This window comes from Artemia franciscana, chromosome 1 (assembly GCF_032884065.1).
Source record: "Artemia franciscana chromosome 1, ASM3288406v1, whole genome shotgun sequence".
NCBI lineage: Eukaryota > Metazoa > Arthropoda > Branchiopoda > Anostraca > Artemiidae > Artemia > Artemia franciscana.
Window position 1 is genome coordinate 23,716,218 of NC_088863.1, and position 12,850 is coordinate 23,729,067.

At 36.6% G+C, this 12,850-nt stretch overlaps 1 protein-coding gene across 2 annotated transcripts in view; it reads right to left on the minus strand.

Moving 5' to 3' along the window:
- LOC136027157 (high affinity cAMP-specific and IBMX-insensitive 3',5'-cyclic phosphodiesterase 8A-like) overlaps window positions 1-12,850 on the minus strand; it is a 241,469-nt gene that overhangs the window by 196,586 nt on the left and 32,033 nt on the right. For both annotated transcript variants that reach the window (XM_065704156.1, XM_065704146.1), the window contains exon 3: window positions 2,959-3,032. In XM_065704156.1, coding sequence (XP_065560228.1) covers window positions 2,959-3,032 — 74 coding nt within the window. The remainder of the gene's footprint in view (window positions 1-2,958; window positions 3,033-12,850) is intronic.

Here is a 12,850-nt window from a genome sequence, read left to right on the forward strand (position 1 = left end):
ATCATCTTACAGGTTATTGTCTTCTGCTCATGATAGTACCGATTTTGTTCCAAAAGCAATATCCATCATAGAGTACACTTATGACAAAGAGCGAGACATTTTCTAAGATTTCTAAGTAATTAGAGGAAATAGAGCAAAAACCTAGCAAACATTTTGTAGCATCTTCAAGAAACTACGGTCTGATATTAAGAGCGGTATCTTCCGCTAATGAATATTTGAGTACTTTTTAAATATAATTTTAGATTTTAACATGGAATTTTCGAGTTCCATCAGTTCACTTAATCACGGCCTTAAAAAGGGCACTAAGTATGACGATTTACTTTCAAATAAGCCCTCACTCAGTATTCTATGACTACTGGTTCGACAAAATCACCCCTGGGAAAAAAAAGAAGAAATCAAGGAGATATCAGTGCTTCCAACATAAAAAGTTACTTTTCTTATTGTTCAATATAGGGAGGGTCTTAGCTCTCCTTTAAAGTGTTTTCATACATTGCGATTTCAATAGTACACCTGGCGTGAACTTATGCTTAGAGCAATATAGCAGAACATGATTATAGAGTATGTTTATGCTTATGCTTAGAGTAGAACAATAGTAAACTTATGCTTAGCTAGAATCGAACCAGATGAAAATGGGTACCTGGAGAAATCTGGGGAAGGTAAGAGGAAGGGTGTGCAAAAGCAAAGGATGGCTGGGCCCCAAACCCTTATTTCACTTCCTGGCTCAAGGATCATGAAACAGAGATAGGCACCGCCAGAAGGAACTGTAAGGTCCAGTGCTGTACTCTTTATCTTCACCTTTAGTTTTCGTTGCTATGCCATTGAAGGAAAAACAATGATAAAGTGGAGATAAACATGAGTAATGTAACGAAGGGAAGAGGAATCAGAGAATTGCAAAATAGGTGCAGGGTAGTCAAAGAAGTGGAATGTAGGTTGCAACACCAGAAATTCCAGACATGGAGCAAGATACATACATCAGATTCTCTTGAGATTTCTGGCACCAGATATGGTGCAAATAAACTTATTTTAATACAAGTAGTAGAGTTTAAATTCAATTTAGTTTCAAGCTCCCTATTTTGTCGGACTATTTAAATTTTCAGGCAGTTTACGGTTACACTGTCGATCATTTATGTTTACAAAATGTTTGGGAGAAGTCAAAATTGCTGTCTCGGCCTTATTTTGTCCGAGGTTTGGTCATGGTAATGAAGCTGAACAAGAATTGTGTACCTCCAGAACTTTTGCTTAGAAACAATTCCTGGGAGAATTGATACGGAATTTAGTTTTCAAACTTTGAAAAACAAGCAAAAATTCTAAAAATAGAACAAATGACGATCAATTGACGGTGTGCCGCCATCGGTACACCGCTAAAAATATTTTCTCCGTTTTCGGTGGTGCTGCAGCCGAGCATAATTGCGTCTGGCGTCATCAAATTTTATGCCAGCGCGGCTTCAGAACTTCTTGGCTGGAGGTCAAAAGCGGCGGACACCTCAGAAAACCCACTACTCTGTCCCCTTCGTCTGAAACTCTTGCAACATAAATTTAAAGCGGATCTAAGCACTTTCATTCACAAGTTGGAGAAGAAGAATCTGTCTCTGAAGATCCTCGTTTTCATGTAAGTTGAAGACACTTACCCCATCCACTCCAAGCCGATCGCTGGAAAAAACTTGGCTCCCTTTTACTAAAAAGTTGGTTATGGAGGTAGTAATGTAAGAAATATTGCCACCCTTTGCGCTTCCACTCATACACATAAAATATTCTAGCATGATTCTGCTTCAAATAAGGTGTAACATGCCTACTTTCCTGCTAAAAGAGTTGGCAGTGACAGCAGGAGCAGATATTCATGTGATTAAAGATATTGGAGGACAACTATCCCTCCTCTCACGCTCCTTTCCCCCCCCCCAAAAAAAAAAATCGTCCGATCAAAATTTGCGCCTCAAATAAAGAAGATCGAAAATTATTCTTTCCGGTTCAAACAAGATGCAACATGCCTACTTTTCTGCTAGAAAGTTGCTAATGGAAGGGACAATGGGGTATTTGTTGGAGGGCGTACAGGCCCACTAAGAGATCTCAAACCCTAAAATAACTCCACTTCAAATAGGCTGCAACATACCTGCCCTTCCATCAAAAAATGGTATAGAGAGGTGAGGGATGTTGGAATATCGACGGCCCGTACTTTGGCCTCGTCTCATACTGATTGAAAATCATATTACGACTCTTAATTCAAATCAAGCGCTCATACATACCTTTTAAAATTGAAAAACATGAAAGCGTTAGAGCGTCATTTTGGATACACATAAAAGAATAGCGTTCACTAAGCTCTGAGTGGGACGTTAGTCCCATTCAGAACAGCGCTAAAGCGAGAAACTAGAGTACCGTCAAAAACGATGTATTTAAACGTGACTAGGATCGTTTAGAGAAATTGTAATCAGCTAATGGAACATAAAAGCAAGTTTCACGTCCACTTAAACTTGATGTAAGGATCTACAGTAACACATTTTAATAGTTTAGATATAAGACTAGAAAACTTTATCAATTCTACGGAACCGATAAGCATTTGAGAAGATTCTTACTGCTTTTAGGAGCCATGAGCTTGCTACTGCCACTAAAGCTAAATAACGAAGTTCAGATTCATCGTATTCAAAAATTAATACAGAATTTTCCTTGGAATCTATTTTGGTTAAACTAATACAAGAGAAATTGTATCAGCGGCAACACCGAGTCTGAAACACCATCGGTGGCAACACCGACACCGACGCTCCGATATATCAAGGATCAAAAGTGAGTGTATCAATACTCAAGGCAGTATACAATATAACTGGCAAATAGCCATACAAAGAAACAACTAACAATTACAAGATTCGAATAATCCTGTTTTTGGATCTATATGGATGTTTTGTCCGATATTACAAATCTGTTCTTGAACATAAAAAAAGACACAAAAAAGGATTTTTATTAACTTACTGAAACTTTGCGACCAGCCAATTGTCCTGTATCCCGTGACCCACGAGTCCAAGATATATCATTGTCTGTGCCATCTGAAAAAGATATCACTTTAGAAAACATTTCATTAACAAAGCGGAAGGCCGACTACTGACAGATAAAAATTCAGTACCGGCGTTTACTTAGACAGTTTACTGATAACATCCATGTTCATACGCTAAAAAACACATTTTCCCCAGAATTTTGCATTAATAACATGAAAATCAAAATTTCTTAGAAAAAATTCTTATTTTGTTTAGTTGTGTTGTTATTGACTTTATTGCAAAAACAGTTTTCGCCATATTTTTTTTAGTTGGACTTCTCTAAACTTTGAAACCTTATCAACACTTTTTGGATCCTTAAAAAATTGATTTCCCGTTTGAAATCAACCCTAGAAGACAAAATCGAACTTTTAATGTAACAAGCATTTTAAAAAGTCATTAACGGGTTTGGTCGATTTGACGACAGAAATCAAATAAAGGAATAATTTTACTTGACATGCCTTTTCAGCAAGTTTTCTTCATATGGCATTTTTTGGACGATATGATTCGGGGCCTCGGACCAGTGGCAATCCTGGCTTCAGACGAGGCATCCTCGATACCCCGACTGATCAAAATGAGAAACGTGAGATACAAAAAGAGATTCAATTTTTGCAAATAGGGAAGGGCTGTATCCGAGCATTCAGTGGGAGGGGGGTGCACTTTAACTGGAAGAAGCGTCAAAAATTTTATGAAATGCAAATTTTCGAAGGTAAAGATATTTGTTATTATAGTACTGAATTCCAAGATAAAATAATATACAGTGTGCTTTTCTTTCTTCCTGTCCCCCTTATTAGGAATTATCCCCCCGAGTTACCACAGAAGAACATTTTGCAGTTAATAAGAGTTTTTTTTTTGCATAAGACTTGAAAATAATGATTTAAATAAGTTTTCATGTGACAACCTAAAAAGTAAACATTGGCTTTAATACAGCGTCTTTCACAGTTACTGACAGCTCCATCTTGGAGCAAAACTAGTTTAAATTTTAGGAACTGGGTGAACCTAAAATAAATGTAAGAAAAGGAATGATACAAATCAGAGGGGAATCCGATCCAAATTTCATGAGGTCAACCTGGGCTTGCAACCCCCTTGAACTTGCAAGCAAGCTTAAAAAAATACATAGAATAAAGATGATTTTTTGGGAGGGGGAGGCCATCCTTTCCCTCCATTTCGGACTTTCCTCCCATTAAACGTTTAATCCCAAATGAGAAGAAATATCTTCCTTCAGCTTATTGCTAAATCCGTTACAAGGCGACAGAGACTCAAAATTTACAGTCAAAACAAGCTTGATGTCTTCTTCTTGTGGAAAGCAGCGAAACAATTTCTATCTGAGTTGAAGGAGGGATGAATTCTGCATTGAAGGCATTAGACTTTGGTTCTCTGTAGACACTTTTCCCCATAGATATCTAGCACAGTTCTTTAGCTCGCAATTGTACTCCAACAAGTGGTCCGATCATACTTTTCTTGTGCCAAAATCAGGAATGTTACCTTGTTCAAACAAGGTAACCTTGTTCAAACCCGACGAAATAGTAACAGAAACTCTAAAAGACGGAATTTTGATACCATTAGTTATATCAAAAGAATTTCACTTTTATGCTGATTTTAAATATATAAGTTTCATCAAGTTTAGACTTACCCATCAAAAGTTACGAGACAGAAAAAATTTACCTTGTTTTAGAAAATTGGGGGAAACACCCCCTAAAAGTCATAGAATCACACCATCAGATTCAGCGCATCAGAGAACCCTTCTGTAGAAGTTTCAATCTCGTATCTACAAAAATCAGGGATTTTGTATTTTTTGCCAGAAGACAGATCATGGATGCGTGTTTTTTTTTTCCAGGAGTGATCGTATCGACTCAGTGGTCCTAGAACGTCGCGAGGGCTCATCCTAACGGAAATTAAAAGTTATAGTGCCCTTTTTAAGTAACCAAAAAATTGGAGGACACTTAGGCCCCCTCCCCCCTCATTTTTTCCCAAAGTCACCAGATGAAAATTTTGAGATAGCTATTTTATTCAGTATAGTCGAAAAACCCAATAACTATGTCTTTGGGGACGACTTAATCCCCCAGAGTCACCGGAGGAGGGGCTGCAAATTACAAAATTTAATCATTGTTTACATATAGTAGTGGTTATTGTGAAGTTTATAGACGTTCTCAGGGGGACTTTTTTGCGGTGGGGAGTCGAGGGAGGAGGTTACGTGGTAGGATCTTTCCATGGAGTTGTTTATCATGAGGAAAGAGGATTTCTATGAAGGGGGTGCAGAATTTTCTAGCATTATTTAAACTAAAAATGAGAAAATAAATAAAAAAAAAGTTTTTTTCAACTGGAACTAAGGAGCAGCATTAAAACTTAAAACAAACAGAAATTATTATGTGTATACCTCACTTTTTACGCTAAAGTATTTTTAGTAATTCCAACTATTTATTCTACCGCCTTTGTGATTCAGGGGTCATTCTTAAAGAATTGGGACAAAATTCAAACTTTAGTGTAAAGAGCAAGGTACTGACGAGGGGGCGAAACACTTCATATACGTAATAAAAATATACAAATATAGAAGTTCGTTATGTAAGTTAACTTGTAAGTTACGTATATTTATTACTAATGAAAATGTTCGTAAAAAAAAGTAGAAAGTTCTAGTTGCCTTTTTAAGTAACCAAAAATTGGAGGGCAACTAAGCCTCCTCCCCCACCCCTTTTTTTTTGTCGAAATCTATCAAAACTTTGAGAAAGCCATTTAGCCGAAAAAAAATAATATGCAAATTTCGTTTTAATTATTTATGTACGGTTAACCAAAATCAAAACATGCATTAATTCAAAAACGTTCAGAAATAAAGTTTTTTTAACTGCAAGTAAGGAGCAACATTAAAACTAAAACGAACAGAAATTATTCCGTATATGAAAGGGGTTGTCCCCTCCTCGACGGCTCGCTCTTTACGCTAAAGTTGTTTATTGTTTTAAAAAGTAAGAGTTGTGAGAAAGGAGTCAAACTTTAGCGTAAAGAGCGGGACGTTGAGGAGGGGACAACCCCTTTCACATACGGAATAATTTTTGTTCGTTTTAATTTTTAATATTGCTCATTACTTTCAGCTGAAAAAACATATTATTTTATATAATTACTTGAAATGAATGATCCTTCAAATAGGCGACCATTGGGCACTACCTTGGACACCCAAAACCTTACTGAGAACAAGGTTTCTGGGCGTCAAAACCAGAAAAACAACGGCAAAATAGTCGGTCATGGTTCAACAATCAATGGTTCAATAATCAATGGTTCAACAATCAATGGTTCAACAATCAATGGTTCAACAATCAATGGTTCAACGATCAATGGTTCAAAAATCATGGTTCAACAATAGTCGGTCACCAATTCAACAATGCACTCGTTAGTTACTGCATTAGAATTGCTGGGTCACTGCGTCACATGCAGAACCAAACTATTTAAAATATTCGGTCATGGTTCAACAATCAATGGTTCAACAATCAATGGTTAAACAATCATGGTTCAACAATAGTCGGTCGCCAATTCAACAATGCACTCGTTAGTCACTGCATTAGAATTGATGGGTCACTGCGTCACATGCAGAACCAAACTATTTAAAATATTCGGTCATGGTTCAACAATCAATGGTTTAACAATCAATGGTTCAACAATCATCGTCCAACAATAGTCGGTCGCCAATTCAACAATGCACTCGTTAGTCACTGCATTAGAATTGCTGGGTCACTGCGTCACATGCAGAACCAAACTATTTAAAATATTCGGTCATGGTTCAACAATCAATGGTTCAACAATCAATGGTTCGACAATCAATGGTTCAACAATCATGGTTCAACAATAGTCGGTCGCCAATTCAACAATGTACCTCGTTAGTCACTGCATTAGAATTGCTGGGTCACTGCGTCACATGCAGAACCAAACTATTTAAAATATTCAAGTGCTGCTAGCTTTATTGATTGAAGAAACAAAAGAAAACCTACTACGTTAAATTCCAATAATTTTAGGTAATGAAGCAAAGCATAAAATTTCGATACACTTTGGTTACGCCACATTCCACAACAATTTAGTACAGTTAACATATACACGTCAATAAGAGCATCACAAATGACATGAACAGCAATTTCTACTACTATTACTACTAAAAACTCACTGCAGTACCGAGCTACCTGAGGCCATCACATCTACGCACGTAACTCCTCTACCCCGACCTGACTACCTGGTTTTCGTTTGGCCCCAAATGGATGGCTAAAAAGAACAATCTTTGGCAATATGTCATTCTTCATTCGTAAAACGCGTCCCAGCCATTTCAACCTACCTTTCGTAGTAACCCCAGAAGGTGAGATAGAACCATATTTTTTAATTCTTTTTGTACAGCTTTTTGTTTCACATACGGTCAGTCAAACTGGTATCTAAAACTATCCATAGACAAATTCTTGGGAAAATACTTGACAAATCTTCTTCTGCCTCTCCAAGCGACCGCGTTTCAGAACCATACTTGACCACTGTCATTACCGTAGCCAGTATTCTAATCTTAGTTCGCAGATTTATCTTCAGATTCTTCCCAACTTTTTTCGGCCCTTCGCTATTCTACTTTTTACAGGTTAGGTGTATCCACCGTCTTAAATAATAACAATACCCAGGTAAGTGAAGCTATCTGCTGGGTCGATTATTTCGATACCCAGCATCACCTCTTCCTCTTCATTTATTCCTAGTCTAAGCAACTTATCCTTCTTAAAATAAATATTCAAACCTATTCTTTGCACCTTGAACCCTCAAAACCATAAATTCATAAATTTATTCATTTTGTCCCCCTCCTCAACACCTAGCGCTTTACGCTAAAGTTTGAATTTTATTCCAGTTCTTTAAAAACGACTCCTGAGACACAAGGGTCGTTTAATTAGAACAATAAGAACCTTTTAAAAGTACTAAAAAACTTTAGCGCAAAGAACGAGGTGTTGAGGAGGAGGCAATCCCCTTCATACAAATAATAATTTCTGTTCGTTTTAGGTTTTAATGTTGCTCCTTATTTTCATTTGAAAAAAACTTGTTTTTTTAATATAATATCAAAAGAATCGGCTTATTATGTTGGTTCCAAATAAATAGGATTCGTTAAGTTTAGTGCTACCTATAAAAGAATACGAGCCTGAGAAAATTTGCCAGATTTTCGAAAAAGGGGGGTTGCACCCCACAAAAGTCAGAGAATCTTAATGAAAATCACATAATCAGATTCGGCGTGTCAGCGAACCATATTAAAGACGTTTCAAGCTCATATTTGCAAAAAGGTGGATTTTTTTTGCCAGAAGAAAAATCATGGATGAGTGTTTATTTGTCTTCTTTTCTCAGGGTGATTGTACGGAACCAATATCCTTGAATATCGGGAGGAGGCTCATTCGAACGACAATTAAAAGTTCTAGTGCCCTTTTCATGTGATTAAAGATATTGGAGGACAACTAGCCCCCCTCTCACGCTCCTTTTCCCCCAAAATCGTCCGATCAAAATTTTCATAAAAGACAATGAGACTCAGAAAATTTGCGATATTTTTGAAAAAGGGGGCGATGCACCCCACAAAAGTCAAACAATCTTAATGAAAACTAGAAAATCAGATTCAGCATATCAGAGAGCCACAATATAGAAGTTTTTTTGTCTTTTTTTTTCTCGGGGGTGATCGTACGGAACCAATGGTCCTGGAATACCGGGAGGGGGCTCATTCAAACGGAAATTAAAAGTCTAGTACCCTTTAGTACCCTTTTGGATGATTAAAGATATTGGAGGGCATCTAGTCCCCCTCTCACGCCCCCTTTCCCAAAAACAATCGTCCAATCAAAATTTTGACATAGCCGTTTCCTTCAACATAGTTTAAAGGTCCAATAACTATGTCTTTGGAGATAACGTCATTCCTAACAGCTCATGGGAAGAAGTCTTTAAGTTATAAAATTTGCCAATCGTGTAGCCTACATATAGTTTGTTATTGGGAAGCGCGCATACATTTTTCGGGTGGGGGCATAAATTTCCTCGTAAGAAAATTTCTACGAGAGAATTTCCAATGGCGACAGAAGTTTTCTGGGTGAACTTTTCAGGCGAAATTTTGCACTAGGGGAATTTCCTAGAATTCCTATACAAAATTGTTTTTATTTGTTTTACTTTCTCTTTGCCGACTCATTTTTACGTATGGAGATGTTAAGGGTAATTGTCCGGGGTAAATTTTACCCAGGGTTGAATTTCTAAGGGATCTTTCCGTGGGGGGGGTGGAGCCGTATTTCCCGGCATTACTTGAAAAACGATTAGAAATTAAATATAAAAAATAAGATTTTCAACTCAAAGTAAAGAGCAACATTAAAACTTAAAAAAAAACTGAAATTATCACTTATATGAGGGGGGTTTCCCCCTCAACACCTCAGTATTTACGCTAGAGTTAAAAAATAGTCCAAATTTTCATTAATGGCTCCAGAAACACAAGAGTCGTTTAATTTGACCAATAAGAAGATTTTTGTTAGTACCAAAAACTTTAGCTGGAAGAGCGAGGTGTTAAGGAGGAGGCAACAACCCACATACGCGTAATAATTTCTGCTCGTTTTAAGTTTTAATGTTGCTCCATACTTTGAGTTGAAAAAACTTTTTTTTTTTATTTATTTAATGAAAAAAAGATACGAATGTTCTGTCTTTCTCTTATCATTTGATTGGTTCGGACACCACCACTCAATGTAAGGATTCGTCTACACGCAACGGGGGTACGGTCATTACATATTGTGTAAATCTCTCTTTGTCCATTACTGCATAGCTCAAGTGTACATTTAGATACAAGAAATACTTAACATCCAGAGCAAGAATGTTTGAGAACCCCTTTGACCTTAAGGAAATCAAAGTGTTTGCTACAATATCGTCCACACGACCTATTTACCAACTTTCAAGTCTCGGAAACAGGAAGTAGTGGTCCAGAATTCCTAATAAGAAATTACTGTATCCAAGACGCTAATGAGGAACAGTACAAAATGAAAATCCTCTCGACAAATTAGAATTTATTTCCAAATTCAAATGACTTCTTATTAGACTTATTCAGATCAATCGCTAAGTATCATCTTGTCAAGATTATTAAAGGATTGTCAAATCGTTTGTTCCAGCAGAATCTTGGAAGATTAGACAAGTTGGTTAGAATATTATACGTTTTTCAATTTTTGCCTCCGATTTTTCAGTTCTAAACCTAAATAACCTGGGATTGAGAATTTTATATCTTTGTTCATACAAAGTTTTGCTGCTGTTTTTGAAGAAGAAATTTAATGTACATTCAAATGTTAAATTCAGAAATTCTCCCTAAAGACCCCAAAGAGAATAAGACCCCCCTAAGAACCTAACCAAATTTTGTCGAAATCAAATAACTTCTAGAGAAAAATGTCTAGAAACAAGAATTAAGGCCCTCCTCTATCTATTCCTTGCAACAGTATGATTGGCCCCAGACCTCAACAACATCCGAGTAGCAGTCTGGTTTTATATCCTAAACAATCTAATGTCTATCTAACAGCCTGTCTTGGTGATGTCGTGATGAAAATGATGGAAGGAATCCAACTATCTTCAATTGCTACATCGAGTATGGATCCACAAGCAGCAAAACTTCGAGATTGTCTCTTACTTTCCGCCAAGTTTAGTTGAGATAGTACAACCAATTTCTGTAGATGCCCAGATGAAAGTAATCAAAGGACCCTCTCCGCCTAATTTTTTTATAAAAACCTAAAATTTTAGGTTTTCAAATTGACCTTTCCGGAATTATTTCCTAGAAATCTAGAAGAGATAGAGATCCTCGATCTCTGTCTCGAAGAGATAATTCTATTATCGAAACACTGACATATACACAATAAATGTTTAACGGGGGCATATACCCCAAAAACAACCCCCTAAGGTAACCTGATTTTATTGAAATAAAAAAAGATATGAAAAAATGTCAAATACAAAGGGGGGGCACCACTTCGTTCTCACGGAGTGTCTGAATTGAAGGAATTAAATACCATGTTGCAGACCAATTATTTGGCGTTTTTAGCGCCAAATACTTGGTTTACCAATCATTTCAAAGCCACAAACAAAATACCAATTTGTTTCCGAAATCCAGTCCTTCAACAATTAAAGACTGTCAACTTTTAAATTACTACATCATTTGGATCTTAAATGCGTTTTTATTAGTCACAAAAGAGCTAAGAAAACAAAAAGGAAACTGAAACGTAAAATCCGTTTTATGCACTAAGACCCAGCAGTGACTTGATAAACCTGTTGAATTTAATGCTTAGCGTATCACAGCATAACAGCTTAGTAAAAAGATAACTTGTCTGGGGCAAGAGCATTCGTCTTTAAACAACAAAGCAGCATTCCGCCACAAATCAAAATGAGATAGTAAAAGAAATAAATTCAAAGGCGCCATGGTGACCAACTCAAACCTTGCGCACAGTCAGATGCCATTGAACAATCTCTGAAGCAATAACGATAATTACAATATCCAGAAATAAAAATACTTGCATTTAAATTGCTTTGAACGTTGTGAATTCAAATGTAAAAAAAAAAAAAAAAGACAGCCAGATTTGATTGCGTGCGTGTTTAAAGAGCAAGCACTAAATTATTACATGAGTGATGATGGATGTGACGATAATTAAGAACCAATCACTCAATTTTAAACAATTTCTAGACCCATAATTTTCATCTATTCTGCATAAGCCTATTAGATCGGCTTGCAGAAACTTCTTAGGTCAAAGTGCTCATTTTGCTAATTATCACGATTTCACCCTGAGACAAGATTCCTCCTTAACATTGATGGTAATATCCAAGGGGAGTTATCACCCACTTAGCTACAAGGATCTCTCTTTCTCTCTCTCTCTCTCTCTCTCTCTCTCTCTCTCTCTCTCTCTCTCTCTCTCTCTCTCTCTCTCTCTCTCTCTCTCTCTCTCTCTCTCTCTCTCTCTCTCTCTCTCTCTCTCTCTCTCTCTCTCTCTCTCTTTCTCTCTCTCTTTGATTAAAAGTGGTATACCGTTTATTAACATCAATTTTTTCCAAAAAATAGGAAATCAAAATCCAAAACAATAGGAGGAACACCCCAATAAATAGTCAAGAGAGAAAAGAAAGCCTCCGAAACAGAGATTACATCTCTAAAGAACAATGAAACTTCCATGTTTCCATTTGTTCACATTGAATGTTGCTAAGAGCAATGGGAGAATCTAAACAAAAGTAAAAAGGATTATGAAGTTAGCTCAACAAATATAAATGAAGGGCATATCAGCAAATGATCTGTTTTTTTTTTTAGAAATGCATCTTCTTTTGGACGATAAGATTGGTTAATTTGGCTCATCAATGAACTCAACGGAAAAGCAGAAAAAGACCTGGCCATGTTACACCAAACACACTTTGGCGAAAATGTACGGGAATTCGTTTGTTTTACATCTCGGTTTGAAAACAGAGGTTGTGTATGAACAAATTTTCAAGCTGTTCATGGTAACGAACTGCAAGTAGGAAGCGGTTCTGCCCAATAATAACCAAAACTCTAAAAAAAAATTTGATGATAATTGTTACATCAAAAAAATTGGCTTTTTATACTGATACCAAATACAGTTTAATGTTACCCACCGAAAGCTACGAGCCTGAGGAAATTTGTCTGATTTTCGAAAAAAGGAAAAAGAAGGGAAACAACCGTAAATGGTCAAGTGATCTTAAAGAAAATCGTACCATCAGATTCTACATATCAGATAAACCTATTATAGAGGTTTCAAGCTATTATTTAAAAAAATATAGAATGTTGCATTTTTGCCAGATGAAAGATAATAATGGGTGTTTATTTGATTTTTTCCACCAGGGTTGAAAATATCAAA